Here is a 17,363-nt window from a genome sequence, read left to right as displayed (position 1 = left end):
GAGTGTTACAGAGTTCTACAGAGCAAAGTTATATAATTATGATCTGTGATTTCTTTCAAATACTTATAAAATTGAAAACACTTTCTAAATAGTAAATAAACCCCCCCACACACATATAGTACAATAAAGTCAGCTGATTACAGGTTCAGTATGGTACCAAACCTGTTCCTTTCAAAGCGTCTTTGTTAGATGAAAGAGTTTATGGTTCTGTTCCTCTCTCAACCACACATGGATTTCATTCAAGTTAATTTTTATGCTAAATACCACTCATATTGTGTACATTCTTTGTATTATTACATTAGCTATAAAACCTGCACCTTCACTTACGAATTAACTTTGAGGATAATGAACAAGTTATAGAGGACAGGGATTGGCTCTCCATCTCTTAAATTTGATAATACACACTGGATGCCTTTTCACTGCATTTAATCAATTAGAAACTACCAGACTTGGTATAGTGTAACTGTGAGATGCTAGAGGCTGTATTATGCCAGTTGGGAGCAGAATTTGGAGATCTCTATATTTTTAAACTGTGTTTCTGAAATAATTGTAAAATAATAATTACCATTTTAGTACCTTCCTAATTCAGAGTCATGCTAGTAGGGGAATAACCATTTTACTGCTACTTGCCAACAGAGTCCCAACCAGAGAGGTGCTCTGTACACTGAAATCATCAGTCTAAAGGAAGATGGTGAACACAACACTGGGAGTGGGAGTGAATGAGTATGTGAGAGAATCAGGTAGGTTAAGAGCTCTCATTGGTTCTTAAAAAACCCCCAGTATTGAGATCCACTATAAGTTGTTTACTCTTGTCTTGCCCACGACAAGCCAATTGTTAATTGCAGTTACAAGTATGCATCACTAGGAAAATAGTGAACCAGAAACCCTTCCACGTAATCCAAACAGACAAGACAGAGTATGAAATAGCAGTCCAAAAAAGTGATCTTATTTTCCTGAGGTTATACGGCAACACAGTGAAACACGTAAGACTATCACCAAGTGTAATTTTTAAGTTCTCCCAAATTAAGCAATTAAAACAAATCTGAGAATTACTTTTGAAAATCTTCGCCATAAAGCTGCAAGCTACTCTGTGAGATACTTCCAGGTAAGAGAGGACAAACTCTACAGAGCTCTTCAGGGAGAGAAGTCTCCAAGACTCAAGAGGTGTCTGCATTCTGTACTGTAAACTGTGGTTAAACACACCATTTTGTGACCTCCCAAAAGAGGAGGAAAAACAGAAAATAAAACAGAAAGCAATCCTTGCAGTTGCACAATTGTGGAAAACTAAATACTCTATTTTTAGGCATGCAAAAAAAAAATCAGTCCTCAGATTGGTGAGTATGAGGGAGGTGCTGCCAGCAAATACAGCCTTTGCCTGTGTCTGCCATCATGATATAATATTTTCCAGACTACTAACTTCTGTCTGATGTTTGTTTTGAAACACAGTTTTCCTTGTTCCTTGTTTCATACCATCTGAGATACAGCTGACTTTGTGGATGAAGTGACTACTGAGAAAATTAAAAGTAAAACTGAGAAAATCCCAGATCCTGTGTGATGTTACCTAACAAGAACATGAGTCAACCTAATCAGTTACAAGAATTTATTGTCAATTTTGTATCTTTTAAAATCGGTTCTGTAGATTGGCAGGAAATATTAATCAAAACACCAGCATTTTAAAAGTTCTTTCAAGAAGGATACTAAAGACTGTGCAAAAAGTAAGCTGTAATAATAAAAGGACAAAGTGCACTAGTTTTTAAACACATGAAGCTGAACCCCAGCAAAAGGAAGCACACAAGTAATGAGGCTGTTCAATCTAATGTTGTGGGGCAGCATCTGAAAGAAAATATTTTATATGAGGTAGTAAAGCACCCAAACAAAGTTGTCTCAGAAATTACTGATTTAAAAAAAAAAAAAATTAAGTTAATCCATTTCAAAATGGATTAATGCAGAATACAAAGGCAGATTCTTCTGGGGGAAAAGGTACCCAGGTTGATAGTTACAGAAGAAGAAAGTTAACTTCTTCGGCCTCTCAATTCATAGGTAAGGACAATATCCTTTTCATAATCTACTAGTTTACTTATGTGTGCAGGATTACTCCCTTAAGTGTGCAATGTCAGGAACCTCTCCGATCAATGATAAATACAAACATTTTTAAGCTCTTAGCTGCAAGTGACAGATGCCTCCATCTGCTTCTAAACTTTTAAAAACTATTTCAAATATCAAACACAATTATGAGAAAAACAGAAAATATTCTTCAAAGAACAGCTTTTTTTAAAAGTTAATGTGTCTGCCCTGATTAATCACAAGCTGAAAGGAGTACTTGATGACTAGTGTATACTTCAGTTAACACTATTTCATAAAACCTGGCTTGACAGAGGTATAAGATAAATTAATCAAATAATAGAAAAGTTGAAAGATGCACCAGCTGGCTCATACTCAAGAAGAAATACATCACCTCTGAAGAGTAAGAAAGACTGCAGTAAAGCAACTGACCAAATGGGCAGCACAGTACAGTGTCAAGCCATTTTCATGTGTTATTGACTTGCTTTACAACACAGTTCTTGACAGAGAGACTACTTGCACATTTCAAATAAACATATGCTATTTTGGATGACACTGATGGATACTACACTGTGGATCATAAAGCTCTAAAGACTCATTCTTACAGTTTAAGGTCAAGGACTCTCATAATGAATGAATATTATGATATTGAATGTCTAAGACTCACAGCCACTGTGCTGCCTGTTCGGTTTGCATCTTATCAGAGCTTTATATGAAGGCACAATTTGTAATGCCAAGTTAAAAGCTATTCTCAAATAAGAAACTGTGTCCCTTAAAAAAAGATCACAGTGAATAAGTGAATATTATTTGTTTCTCTCAGAAATAGTGTGCTTGCTTGTTCTTTATAGTATCACAGTAAAGTCACTTCCTTATAACATTTGAAAATGAGCCAAACACCATAGAAGAGATGTTTTTGTTTAGCATCAAATTCTTAAGCTCATGTGTCTCTAATCAAAAGGCAATGCCTGTGACATAATGAACCAAATGAAAAAGAGTTTACAAAGTGCTAAAGCTAAAGAATGGTTTAAAGAATATTCAATTATTGACAAAAGGTGCTAAGCAAAGCCTGGCTGGGGATGGAAGTATTCTATTCAGTACCCACAGGGCTCAAATGACTTCCAGTGACAAGAGTGAATTGAAATCAGTAACACTTCTGACATAAGAATGTGATCAGAAATATATACATCTCTTTAACCATGTGAAGTGCAGAATACTACCCTGTATTTTAGATAAACCACAAATCTACAATCTTTTCCATACCAAAATCTGATATGAACAAATTAAAAAACAAAAGGGGGGAGGGGGAAGATTTTCACTACAGAGAAAGCTTCTACATCAAGGCTTCAAGGCTGGTAATAACAAAAGTAGATTCTGACATTTGTCTGTGGGCTAAAGAGCAAGAACCTATACACAAAACAAAACACATTGACTAACCCACTGCCATTGTTCCAATCATGTTACTTCCATATTTGTAATGTACAGATTATTTCCACACAATTTCAGCTTTAGGTTCCTAACGTTTTATAAATACATATATACAAAAGAAAGTATAGCACTGAATTTAGTTCTGTCCTTAGACTGAACGTTGGTAACTCTATAAGCTGGAGCTAATAACTAAGAACTTCTCAACTTCCTTAGCTAAAATGTGATCTAAATAATCTGTTTCTCCATACTTCAAGAATGAAAAGCATGATCCCAAACTATTAAACAGAAGTCTCCCAACTGCCTTTTCCTTATTCTAATGTTTACCTTGCATAACAAGCTACCTGTGAAACCCTCTCTCTAGCTTAACTGACAGAGTTGTCTGTACACAACCTTCGAACAATTAATTCCACTCAACTCTTCTAATTGTAGAGGAATACTTCAAAGTTATTGACTCAGGTCTTACAGTAACCAGCTGCAAAACTTATTACCAGAAGGTAGTACAGAAGTCTGTTCCTCATTTCAGTAAAAAGAAACTAAACCCTATGAATAGAATAGGCTTGTCCTTTTTTACTGACTTTATCCTTTGTTGCACCAACAGTTTAATAAGCTCTGTGAGCTTTTTTCTTTTAAACTTTGCAATAGTAATTACAGTATACAACACACTCTTTTATCCCCTGTTACTTAATTTGCACCCACCACCTTTATTTTCAGAGATTCTGGATGACTGACTATGGAAATACAGATGCACCAAACTATTTGGTGTTGTTTTCTTTGCAACTGCCATCAGAGAACCATGGAGGAGACTGACCAATGAAGTGCTCCCCTGTGAGCAGCGGGAATAAAGTTATGCCTGTGACTGTGTAAGTCTTTCCCACAGTGGGCCCTGTTAGAGCCACTGGCAGCTAATCATTAGCATAGTGGCATTAACACCAAATGAAGACATTGGTGGAACAGAGAACAGTTCTTCAGTCTCAAGCAAGGCTGGGTGGCAGAGAGACAGAGCTGCTCAAAGGTGACCCAGGATATTAATGAAGAGAACTCAATTTACTGTATAACTCTCAGGTTAGTGAGTGGTAAATTAGGGAAACTCCATGATTAAATGACTTCTGAGTAGAAGTTTTCTGGATAATAATTTTGGTTGAAAGTATTGAAGGTCTGCCTAAATTCCTTTTCAGAGCTCAGGTTCTCATCTACATCTAGGCTAAAACAATATCTTTGGTCTCAAATTATGCTGCTGAAGAACAGAATTTGTATGATGTCTTGAAAATATAAAAGCCTCAGCTATGCAGCTGAATGACTCTTCAGCCCAGTCATTAGAGAAACATATCTGTCTTAAACATTGGGGTTACTTTCACTATTACAAGGAAGTAAATAGTTGTTTGCATCGTGTCTCCCCACCAGCAAGAAAATTATTTGCTCCATAACAGAGAAAAAGTTATCTTCACATTATATTTCCATTCTATGAAAAGGTTTGTTATTTTGAGAACAAGATTATGTTTGTATGAAAAAAAAAGAAAAAAAGACTCTGACATCTCATCATGCCCTACAACTGAATCACTATTGTCAAAATATTGTCATGGTGTCTCTTGCCTCAGCGACCATGTTCCCCCTCTGTACCCTGCTAAAAACTGCATGCTCTACCAGTATCCAAAGACTAAAATTCACAGATCCTGGTCCTACCATATCAGCTACATCTATCATACCTTTGATCTGATGTTCCCATATCTCAGCTGGCACCTCAGACATTTGGAGCTGCAGACATGCCGCGGTTGCACCTTCCAGCTCCTTTGTGCTTTCCTTCTTGAACTATCCATAAATTAAATAACAGGCATATAAGAATTATTTAGACACATGCAATTCCTATTCAGTAATTGAACAAAGTATTATGTCTCACACTACAAAAAGCCAGACAATTAAAGCAATAGAGGGTTGCTGAGCACACTACACTCGACGTTCAGGAAACTAGTATGTTTCCATACGCTGTTAATCCTACTGAGTCTTCTCATTTTCACTAATGCACTAATACAAAGCTCCGTGCATCTCCATACTACAGACCAAATTTATGTAATAGAATTGGAGTACAGCATGGGTCATCTGTTTGCTGTTCTTGAATAAGAATAGCACATTCAGGTATCTTCTATCAAATCTACTTAAGTTTTTTTATTACAGTGTTCAGCTTCATACTGGTTCAGTTTTCTATGCTCCACCTTGCATCAAATTATTTGGAAAGTTTAAACCAGAATGGTTGCACTTTCAAAAAAATGTATTTAAGTAGAAAGACAAGGGGTTTTCCTCACATGAAGAAAAACTTACATTTACTTTGTTGAGAAACTATTACCTTCATGCTTTATTATCTGAAATTAAGCAGAAGGATGGCCCCAGCATAATACCCGAGTATCTTCTGATGTACATGTCAGAAAAGGATTTGAGGAAGAGAAAGAAATAGGGTAGAGAGAGAAGATGAGAGAGAACAGAATTAAGGAATATGTAGAACAAGAACAAAAGTTGAGGGCATATAAGGTCATGTGAAAGATGCAGGAGGAGAGAGAAGAACAATAGTGGTGGTGGCAGAGGAAAGAATAACAGAGGGCAAGAATTCTTAAAGAAGATGGTTTAGGGTTAGCAGAGAAAATAAATTTTTTTATACAATACTGTATGGTATAAACATTCACTTACAGCCCTCATTTCTTTTCTAGCCAAAAGACTACTTCTTGACTACTTTGAGCTAGGATTTTCTTCTTGTTTCTTTCATGGTTGAATGAAAAAAAGAAATCTGGAGCCTAAGAGAGACCTGCCTTAGCACTTCGGTTCTATTTTGGCAGGTGAGAAAGCTCAACAATTTGGAAACAGTAAAAACAAACCCAACCCCGAAATACTTAGGACTTTGGATACGCATCGCAGCATGCACTGCCACCTGGAGGCAAAAAGTTCCAAGTACAGCTAAAAGCTAAGATCACGTTTCAAAAGGAAAACTCTTTTACCCCTACATTAATTTTACTTCAGATAGCTAGTATTTCTATTGAGTTTTCCCTGATGAAAATCTGTTAAGACACTGAAAAGACAGTCTTTTTAAAAAGGACATGGACTCCCATTTTTAAAGGACATTTATTATATGTTGCAAAAAGTGGTGAAGACCTTTGTAACTGTACAAATTGCACATTTCAGTGATTATACCATTCAGTGCACAAAACCCACCTGAATGGTGTCCGTTTTCATGAGAGTTTAGAGATTAGGGTGACAGGCACCTATCTTTAAACAAGAAAAGGCAAACATTAGTTCAAGTGCAAACCTACAGAGTAGAATGAAGATATGCCCATAGCACAGACAGGCAAGTGGAAAACACTGCAGTTCAAGTTTCAGATGGGCTTAAAGTTCTTGTGGGTATGTTCTCTACTCAGTATCCTATGCTTTTGTATCTGCCACTAGATTAAAACCAGGCCTGTGCTCTGGTCATACCTCTGCGTCACTCTGAAAACATATCTATGGTCCTGACAGAGGATGACCTGACATAACAAACTGACTACCATAATTCACAATGTTGCACAAACAAAAACTTAAATCCACTGTTACTTATGCAGAAGAACCTTGTCACCAAATAACCTACACAATAAGTGTATCAAACACAGCTATACTACATGGATCTGAACCTAACAGTATAATCTAGTCCACAATCAAGTAAAGAGAAATTTGCTCTGATCTTCAGTGAGCATTTCTCAGGTTTGCAGGCTCCCAGTATAGAACTTCATGCTCAGATACTAGTTAAGTTCTTTCAGATGAGACGCTGTAATTCAGACATGAACGACAGACAGGGCACTATTTATTATTTGGTAATGACTTTGTACATTTTTATTTTCAGTAAGTTTTCCTGAGAAGCGCTCTGTGTTACTCAAAGCTTAGACAAGTTTGGGCTTTAAGCTAAAAGTTTGTGATTACGCAAGCTAACACTTTGAACCTAGACTCTGACTTTTAATCTACAGACTCAAGCAGCTTCAGAAATATTAATTTAGCTTCATGACATCCCAATGAGATATAAATTATTGTATTTGTATTATCTAAGAGAAAACTCCAGGCAATAACTATAATATATTACTGGGCTTGACTGCAAGTCCCCTAAGGATGTTTACCAATTACATTCTTGTCTTCATTGTTCCTCTTCTATTTCTGTCTTTTATACTAAAAAAAAAGAAAGAAAGAAACAATTATTTGTGGGAAAGAGCACATAACTAAAGTAACAGTTCACACTGACAAGGATTTACAACCCTCTTCATGATCTACATAAAATTATCTCAGTTTCCTTTAAGTTAGATTGAAATTTGATAGGCTTTTCCTCTACAATATAAAATAATGCTTCTTGGCAGGCACCGTGAATCTGATCCTCCTCTCACACAGTTCAATTACCAGTTTTCCAATGAAGCAGGCTACAACCTCTGTAGCAGAATCAGAATGAGGCTTTTCTTAATTGCAGGAAGAACAAAATCAGATTCAGGCATGGACAGTTATTTACTACGCTGTAACTGCTGGGATTTGGCTACTGCTATAATTTTATAATCTATGACTAATCTGTGCTTGCTCCTGTAACAATTCTCATTTGGATTTCATGGACTGGCAGAGAGGACTTAACAGTCATTTAGTAAATTAAATCACAGATATTTAGAGCAAGCTGAACTTTTGGCTTGTTTCATTATACTCTGAGAAATCCATGTTAACATATCATGCTCCTCAACTAGATTTAAATCCAAGGAAGTACAGGCGACTCTCAGCTGTCTAATGGTAAACAATCCTAATTCTTTTACCTAAGAAACCAGCTTGAGTGGTATTTTCCAGTGCTGTGATAGTAAAGAGGCATATCCACTGGGTGATAACTATGGCACAAGTAAACCAATTGCCACAATTTTGCCACTATGTTGTCTAACCCTGCTCTGCGCAGCCACAGGCAAGATCTGAGGAAAAAAAAACCTGGGAGTTTAAACTGACTAAGAGAGGATAGAATCCTGTTAGGAAAGCAGCTGATGCATATCAACAAACTGTGGCTTGCAAAATATTGTAGGTTTGGGTTTTTTTTTTTTTTTCTATAATAGAGTTATACTAGCTACCACTGCTGAAATTTACTAGAATTCTTCACGGAAACAAAGATTTATAGAGAGACCAACTTAAAGCATCATTGGTTCTAAAAAATACACTTAAGTTTATATTGACAAAGAAGAATTTTTAAACAAGAACTATCACAATCATAAATCCCTAGTGGCTAGGTATTTCCTTTCACCCAGACACTTCAACATCCAGGACAATGGAACAGTTTGCTGTTCCTAACTTGCTTTTGGATGTCGTCTTCTTTGATCTGAACTGAGAGAGCTCAAAACTTAGGCAACCTGATGCACTTACTTTATTCATGACCCAGTCAGCATCTTCAATGGCTCTCTTAATAATCTGCTGGATTCGCTCAGGATTGTCTTCATCGGCATGAACTTTGAAACTCTGCAACATTCAATGAAAGTGTTACGCTGACTAGCCAACTGAACACAGCAGTTGTCAAAATAAGGATCACTTAAAACTGAAAGAAAATATTTGATGCAAACAAACTGTTGATCTGAAAAGATAAAAATATACATTGTAGCACCTGGCTGTGCTATTTCCATAACAAATCTTGTCAAATATAATTTCACATTAAGTATTTCACTATTTTCATACATCATCAACAAAAAAACCCCAGAGAACTTCAATTCAGAACAACAAATGAAATCATCTGGTACGTTAAAACCAGAAAGACCCAGGACAACAGGTATGATCAAAGGCATGAAATTACTTCCATATGAACAATTAGATGAGATTTATCCAACTGGGGAGGGGGTGGGATATATATATTAAAAAATGACTGACAAGGAACCAGTAAGTTTCACCATAAAAGATGTGTTTAGGTGAGTAAAGAATGATTGTTCACTCTCTTGACTAACATAAGAATTAGAAATGAAAGCCAAGCAAAATAGAAGATTTCAGATTCAAACAAAAAGAAATGCTCCTTCTCATACTCCCAGTATAATCCTTCAAATCCACTAACGTTTCAAGCTTGGAGAATAATAATTTAAGTGCCAGGAGTTATAAAGAGTTGGTCCAAACTGTAGGAGGAAAAAAACAAAACCAAAAACCACCCCGTAACACTGAATTCCACCAACAGAAAAGAAATCTGCTTCTCACCTGCCTGACTGCATGTCTGTAATGCTGACGAATATTCTCTTCAGGAAGTTGCTTACAGCATCGAAGCAGGTAACGATATAACTGCAAAGAGTTCTGAACTAATTCAGCATTCGGTAGTGGGGCCATTATCAAGCTTTTTAGCTGTTGAAAATAAGACACACAAATCAAAATACCTAATGAATTTTATTAGAAACACAGAAATAAAAGTGTGAAGTAATTTTACAACAATGAAAACAGGCCCAGCAAATTAAGATTTAGCAGCATAACTTGAAGAAACTTTAGAAGAAAACACAATATGAAATTAATCAGAACATGCTTAGCTTATGGACAGATAGGGGTTAGTTATCATTAATCAAGGTATTAAAATACAGAAGTGTGCAGTTCATGCAAGAAGATCACTTTATGATGGTAATATTAAGGTGCATTGCAATATTAAATATTTTCTAGTTTAAAAATACACCCACGGTGTAAGCTGCTATAAGTATACAAAGCAGTATCGCAGCCCTGAGGGAGTTTTCTACTTGATAAGCCATGATTCTTAGATTCATTCAAGCTTCCAGTGCTTTCCTTGAGCATCCATAAGAGTCCACCCACATGGTGACATTGTAGAATGAGGACGCTCATAATTGCTACAAGTGGTGCTGAAATTTAACAATATTTCCTAGTACTGTCATTCTCTCAATAATATCTTGTGAACTGGCCTATGAATGTCAGGCTTTAACTTGAAATAACTTCTATAAATATAGGAGAAGACAGGCAAAAATATTCATCGGTTTGAAATTTTCCTTTTTTTTTTTTTTTTTTTGGTAACAGCAACAGGAAAAGAACAAATCTAACAAATTTCACTTCCATAACTATACTTACATAGTGTAACAATAAGTCTATCCAAGCTATATAAAGTGCTAATCAAATAGTGTAAATGACTTGTCATTTACCAGATGGTTACCATCTGCAAAGAACTAAATTAACATTTGGAAAAAAGTACTTTTACATCATTACTCTTAAGAATAAAGATAATAAATAAGTAACTGAATAACAAAGTAGGTGTATGGCATTATATTAGCACCCGTTATGATACTTACTCATCATTTGGAATTTTTTTTCCTTTTTTTAAAGTAATTTAAGTCCTTTGGCCAAATTTATTTCAGAATAGAATACCACAGCTATTGCATGCCTGGGCTGTATATTTGCATAGACTAGCTCTTCTTGCAGTGGGGAAAATCTCCTCACTATGTACCTATAAAATGCCTGTTGTAATGGGATATGTACTATCATAATCTGTATTTTCAGTAAAACAAAATTCCATCTTGGTCTATAACTAAGTAGATATAAATTAGCATACCTCTATAGCAGTAACAAGAGCTATGCCGATTTGCAGTAGCAGAGGTCACTAAAAGCCTTTAATGTGTTAGGCACAAAAAGTATGTTTCTTCTATGTGAGGAAAATTAAAGAATTCTATGACAAAAATGCAGAGTATGTCTTATTCTTGAGGGAAGGGCCTCTACAACACTGCTTGACTCATGGCAGAAACCCACAGTACAAAGTCATATCTGAGCACCCCATGGTATTGGTGTTTTTTTCTGTTCATTACTGAAAGATTGGGTGAAATCTATGCTATATTGATTTTTTTAATCTATCTTTTGTCAAAAGTAACACCTTGTAAAACGAGATTGAGCTGCTCCTGTGGCAGAGCTTCTTGTCTACGGGAAATGTGTGAGAAAGAGCCTTGCAATATTAGCATTATTATCTGTATTGGAATTGTGCCTATACTCTTCAGCCAAGGATTTAGGCTCTATCATGGTAGGTACTACCTATACATACATATCTAATGGAAAAGCTTCTGCCACAAAGAATTTACAAGGCAGACTAACGACAAGTCATAAGATGAGGCAGCATAAGGCAGATGAGCCAAACAGGTGGGATGGGAATGGGGAGGAGGTGACAGTAATATGAGCCTGTTTTTGTGTAGACTAATAGAGCACACAATAGAGCTCACCACCTGCTTGGCTCATATCAACAAGCAAGTTTTATAACATTATTTTTTTAAGGACCTGCAGAAACATAGTGAGTCATGGCTGATGGGTGTTATGGAAGCCCCTAAGAAAGGCTCTGATGACACTTCAGGAAAAGCTTTTCTAGCCTCTGAGGAAAAAAGATGACTGTCTTAAGGAAGTACTTAACAGGGTTATTATCTCATGAGCTGATGATGTAAATTATTAAAACTAATTCTAAGATATACCATAGGCTTAATAGGCATAAACCTTTGAAGAACATATGTCAGGATCCCTTTCCTGCTTGCTTATACTAACATCTTTCCTTACATCTGAAATGAGTTCTGTGTAGTTAATTTGTGACTTTACTCGAAAACACTTTAGCAACACTTTCAACAAGCAAAGCCCTTTCCCCAAAGTATTGGGGTATATAGATTTACAACAAACAGTACTCCAAAACAAATGCTGATCACAGTGACTAACTCCCTAGTGAAAAACACCCATAAAAGTTACAAAAATCCCAATTTGACATTCATTACCAATATCCCACATTTTTTGTGATTGCAGTGAGCTGAAGGATCTGTCTATGGTGCTGTTTACCTTGATTCTGTTACTAACATTACAAAAAAAAAAAACCAAAAAACCAACCAACCAAAAAAAGGCGGTTGGACCCCAAGCTCTGTAAACACCACTATAATGGGTGCAATAACTTTCCATTGGAGCTAATACAACACAGCTGGTGAACTACCTGCATAAGATTCAGCTTGGTCACTTCCTTAATTAATCACAGGTTAATGACTACCTATTCAGTGTATTTTGGAAAGAAAAGCAGACAAAGCCCGTTCCCAAGATGGATAGAGGGGTTATGCCAACGTCAAATATGGCAATTGGAAATCCTGTTTTGTATTGTGCTGGTAGTGCCCCATCCAGTGCAAGAAGGACTGATACACATCACAAAGACAAAAGGTGGATCAAATTTAACATTTAAGATAGTAACTGTGATTTGGTTGTTATTACTAAAGTCTGGAATAAAGATCTTAGGGATTCAAATGGTACAACATTTAGGAAAGATTCCATGGATAAAACGCAGAAAGTGGCATTTCTGATTTTTAGTTACAGACAACTCAGAAGTAGATGATGTTGACTGGAGTAAGTTCTCAAACACCCCCTACTCTCAACACGGTTGAGTGCGATATCATGATGTCTTGTGGGCATGAAAATCTTAATTAGTTTGTTCCTGGATTCTGTCATCCTAACCTTTACCCTCTGCCAGTTATCCACTCCTCCCAAAATTGACATGCCATAATGAAGGTAAATCTGCACCAGCCTCTGACAGGTCAGTGATGTGCCAATAAAGCTCACTCATCCCTGAAGAGTCCCATCTTTCTCTAGTATCTAAAACTGACCAGTGGTTTCTCTGCACTTTGAGCTTCATGGGGTGTATCTGCTTTTGAATACTTGATATGTTCTATCAGTAAAGTATAAGAGATGAGGTAAGACTTCACAATGATCCCTACTGAGAATTATTCACAGCCAAAATATGGTTTCCATTAGCTTTCACGAACAATTAGAAAACCATTCCTCCATCATAAGGGCAATAAGTTGGCTCTATACTGCTGCTGCAATCTTTTCATTCTGCTTGCTTGATTCCAGTTCTGTTTTTTCATATTTGTTTAATAAAAGCCATTCGGCCTCACACACTACAGGAATTGGATACTGTCCAAAAAAACCCCATATGTAGGGCCAAAAGATGTTGCAAAAATTCAGAAATATAGACCAAGAAATGACTTTTCAAAATGGCTTCAGTCTGACTAGTCCAATTGCTAGCTCACTTTCCAAGCACACAAGATGTGCTAACTAAGGCTTTACCTAAAAAGTTCAGCTTAAAATACAGATCAGTGTACCCCCAAGCTTCAAAATGTTTATCTCTTGTTTTCTTCCAATCTTTTTTCTTTAAAATATCATTTTCTCTTTGCAATGAAACTTATGCTGGGTATCAGCTTCATGCATTTCTTTGGGTTGGATTCATTTCACTTTGGCATTTGAGTACAGGAGGTGATTATATACTCGATAGTCAGTAGAGAGATCCCTGCATTCCCCCTCCAACCAGTAGAAAGATAAGCAACCCCAAAATATGACTCAAATACTATACAGACTGAATTACTCCCTGCCGTTCTCTCCACTGAGCAGAGAAGGAGTAGCAAAACGAGAATTATAGATCCTGCAGTTACAAGCCTAAATTAGGTAGGATGATTCCAAGTATGTGTCCTATTTTGAAAACAGAAATATAAACATAGAATGGTTTGGGTTGGAAGGGACCTTTAAAGGTCATCTAGTCCAATCCCCTTGCCATGGGCAGGGACATCTTTCAGTAGATCAGGTTGCTCAAAGCCCCATCTGACCTGATAGAGCTTTGAACACTTCCAATGATGGGGCAATAATATAATATCAAATAACATCAAATATAATAAAAGAGTTTGTTTCAGAGTGGCTCTCAGTTTTGTTTTGGTATACTGGACCCCTCATGGTATAACACACCATCTGACTTACTTTCCAAGTGTTGAAGGCCTCAACAAGTACCTCAAGCAGGTATATGTACATGTTATTTTTCCAACTGTAACATGGGGTCAATCCTAGGGCTTCTCTTCCAGCAGAGAGTGCTGAGGGTGTATTTCCAGCATTCACCTTTCACTACACCCTTGATATTCTCAGCACTAACTTTCTTCCTTGACTTCTTTTCTAAAGTTGTTTTCTTAGGAACCCTTCTAATACAAATGGACTTTCAAAATAGATTCTGGTACACTCCTACAGTTTCTTCCTAGCACTGAGTTCAGTGATATCTCTGTATACCCACACTGCATGCCAGTGAGAACACAAATGAAACTTTGCAAATCATCTTGTTTTGTTACGCAAATGCCTTTGCTTTTGCTCTCCTGCTTAGAATATTTAGTTTCACCTGATACCTGGCTCTTTCTCCCCTACTGTTTAAAATGAACTTTCAGTGTTCAACTGGTATTACCTTTTTAATTAAAATATTTTGGGGTTGCCAATTTACACCATATGTTGTAAGAAACATTTACTATAGAAACATCATGCTAAATCCCTTCCTTCAGTTTTCTCCTGGCATTTAGTCCTGCAGGTGACAAAACTGAGAATGATACATGTAGACTGAGTAATATTCCTGAGACATACTGATAGTTCAAGGGATTCTGTCACAACAATATTCAATTTATAAAAGAGATGTCAATATTTGTCTTTTTCAGAGGAACTGGGATGTGAGGATTTTATTTTTTGATCAATATCTCGATTTACTTTTCTTTCATAAAAAGAAGTTAAAGAGTACAGTAACATACATGTTGTCTTTCTTTGGTAGCCTTGAATTTTATACCATATGAAATTACATGGGGGAAGCAAGACCTCTTCCATAAAGTTTGGAGGTCCTCTGTGTATCTGTATTTCTCTGTTTTACCAATACATTTGAACAAGAACTGCCTCAACAGATACAATCATGAAAAGAAGGAAAATGAAAACTGGAAAACAGCTACAAGGCATGCCAGAAATCAAAAAAATGTGCCATGTTAATGGCCCACTGATTGTCAAGGTGCTTTATCTGTCAGTCATTTAAAGCCTGATTAATCAAGTCACTTTTCTAAAGACTAAAGCGCCTTCTAGAGTCTGTTAAAAAAAGTATCCAAGCTTAAGGACTAGTATTTAGAGTATCTAGCCTTTTTATGTATTTGAATCTATTACCATACCCTGAGTGTCTCCCAGGGTCTGACACAGACACAAGAACACCACTCTGTGACTGTAGACTGCTCTCATCAATAGGGAAGGAGGCACAGAAATTGACTGACTGGACCTGCTTCACATGGGCTATCTTTCATTCCAACCAGTGTTTTCCTTTTCTCCTTCCTTCAGTGGCAGTTGTACCTATTCCCCAACTCTGAAATTCAAGCTTTAATGCAGCTGTTTTTTTGTCTAGAACCCAAAGGGCTACATGTTGAGCTGGGCAATTCACATAAAAATACCTGAAGCCATCTGACTGTCAGCCAAGGAGGAAGGCCTTCCACATGTTACGGAAACGATCTACAGGGAAACAACTGTGCCTTGAAGGTGAATGCTTGAGAAATGCTGCCTCACTGGACTAATGCAAAGGCTGGGCATTCATCATTACTGTACAGTTAAACTAAATGTCACACTTTGAATACATGGCACTTTTGTTCTTAGTCTAGTCTGTGAGTACAGTGTCTCAAAACACTAAAGCAGTCCAATAACCCCAGGAGGAGAAGTGGATATTGGAAAATAAGAGGGGAACTTTGCAAAAATCCCAGCTTAAATTGCTTTTGCCATTTTTGCATTCTCCATACAGGAGAGGTTTTTTTTTAATCTTTCATGTACATGCACAAATGTAGATTAATAACAATAAGACAAAAATGAACCCATTCCATAACCCTGACTGTAGACAAAGTTGGGATCTGGATACTATATCTCAAATTAAGCTTTCCTGAAATAAAATAATATATTTGTTAAACAGCAAAATTCCCTTATTTAGTGAAAAGCATTTATGGAAGGAAAAAAATCGCTAGAGTAATAAGTCCTACTTCTTGAAATGATAAGCCCACATACATGTTAAAGATATGAGATGAAGAGCTTCATTTACGTAAGTGATAGGGCATTGTAATCACTGACTGTGACTTACCAACACATAAGTAGTGCTACAAGTGAGCAGAATATAAGACCATCTGTGCACCTAGATGGAAGCTAACGCCTCACTCCACTATGTGGCAGATTAAAATACGTCCTGGGTCTATACTCAAGACTCTGAACTTGGTGCAAATTAGAACTGGGCATAGGATTCAACTTATTACTCACACAGAACTGATGGGAATGTGGTTTTTTTTAATCATCCAGTACAGAAATCTAGAACTGCAGTTCGATTCAAGTTGATCTGAACCTAAATTTAACTTTACACACAGGTTTTTCGGGCTAGATCCTTAGCTGGTAAGAATTGGTATAGTTCTACTGACCCTAAGAACCTGACCCTGTATTTCATATATTCCCACTAAATACAGTGAAACATCCCAATTCAATACAGATCCCAAAATACACTTTGGGACTAAAGCCAATTTGTTGAGCTGTTTCTAGGCTTTGATGTGTAAACTCCTCATATGTCATTGTGCTCTAATTAAACCTAAGTTGTGCAATAGATTTCCTGTCACAAAAGCAAAGATCCCTCCTGTTGGGAATGTATAAGACAGCTTGCTTCAGCATAAAGAAAATAAGCTACGGGAGAGAGCAAGAAACCAGTGTCACGTAAACATATGACTATGGAAAGATTAAACTGATCAATGGAATTCAAAATGTTGTTTCACTATAGATAATTAGGAGGTTCACTGCAGTAATTTTTTGTAGGAAAACGATGAGCTATCGAATCCGAATTGTGCAACAAATACATTTACACTGATGAATTTGGGAAAAAAAAATATTTCGCTTTCCTGCAAATACTGGACTTTCTAATAGATTTGAAGATTGAAGTTTTCACCAGGTCTAGTTACCAAACATATGCTGTATGAGGCTCCCATACGGAAAGAAAAAAAAAAAATGCCGAGTTCTGACAGATTCATAACTGCAAAAATGCTACAAATTTTGTGACATGGGTAAGCTTCTCACGGAAGTTTATCACCAAAGAACTG

At 36.6% G+C, this 17,363-nt stretch overlaps 2 protein-coding genes across 25 annotated transcripts in view; both read right to left on the bottom strand.

Annotated features, from left to right (window-relative positions):
• NOS2 (nitric oxide synthase 2) overlaps window positions 1-5,296 on the bottom strand; it is a 38,844-nt gene extending 33,548 nt beyond the window's left edge. For 2 of the 3 annotated variants that reach the window (XM_069790843.1, XM_069790845.1), the window contains exon 1: window positions 5,190-5,296. The gene's annotated coding sequence lies outside the window, so the exon portion shown is untranslated. The remainder of the gene's footprint in view (window positions 1-5,189) is intronic. The other variant, XM_069790844.1, reaches the window with a different exon arrangement.
• The window catches only part of LYRM9 (LYR motif containing 9), a 47,346-nt gene continuing 32,492 nt past the window's right edge, over window positions 2,510-17,363 (bottom strand). For 17 of the 22 annotated variants that reach the window (XM_069790860.1, XM_069790864.1, XM_069790848.1 and 14 more), the window contains 3 exons: window positions 9,679-9,819; window positions 8,869-8,961; window positions 6,573-7,659 (listed from right to left, as the gene is read on the bottom strand). In XM_069790860.1, the coding sequence (XP_069646961.1) occupies window positions 7,642-7,659; window positions 8,869-8,961; window positions 9,679-9,804 (237 nt within the window). In that variant the 5' untranslated portion in view covers window positions 9,805-9,819 and the 3' untranslated portion in view covers window positions 6,573-7,641. Of the gene's footprint in view, window positions 5,293-6,572; window positions 7,660-8,868; window positions 8,962-9,678; window positions 9,823-17,363 lie in introns of those variants that run through there. The other 5 variants (XM_069790861.1, XM_069790862.1, XR_011326019.1 and 2 more) reach the window with 4 other exon arrangements.

Source organism: Haliaeetus albicilla, chromosome 9 (assembly GCF_947461875.1).
Source record: "Haliaeetus albicilla chromosome 9, bHalAlb1.1, whole genome shotgun sequence".
In the NCBI taxonomy this organism is placed as follows: Eukaryota; Metazoa; Chordata; class Aves; order Accipitriformes; family Accipitridae; genus Haliaeetus; species Haliaeetus albicilla.
Note: the sequence above shows the minus strand (reverse complement) of the source record. Positions and strands in the feature narration are given on the sequence as shown.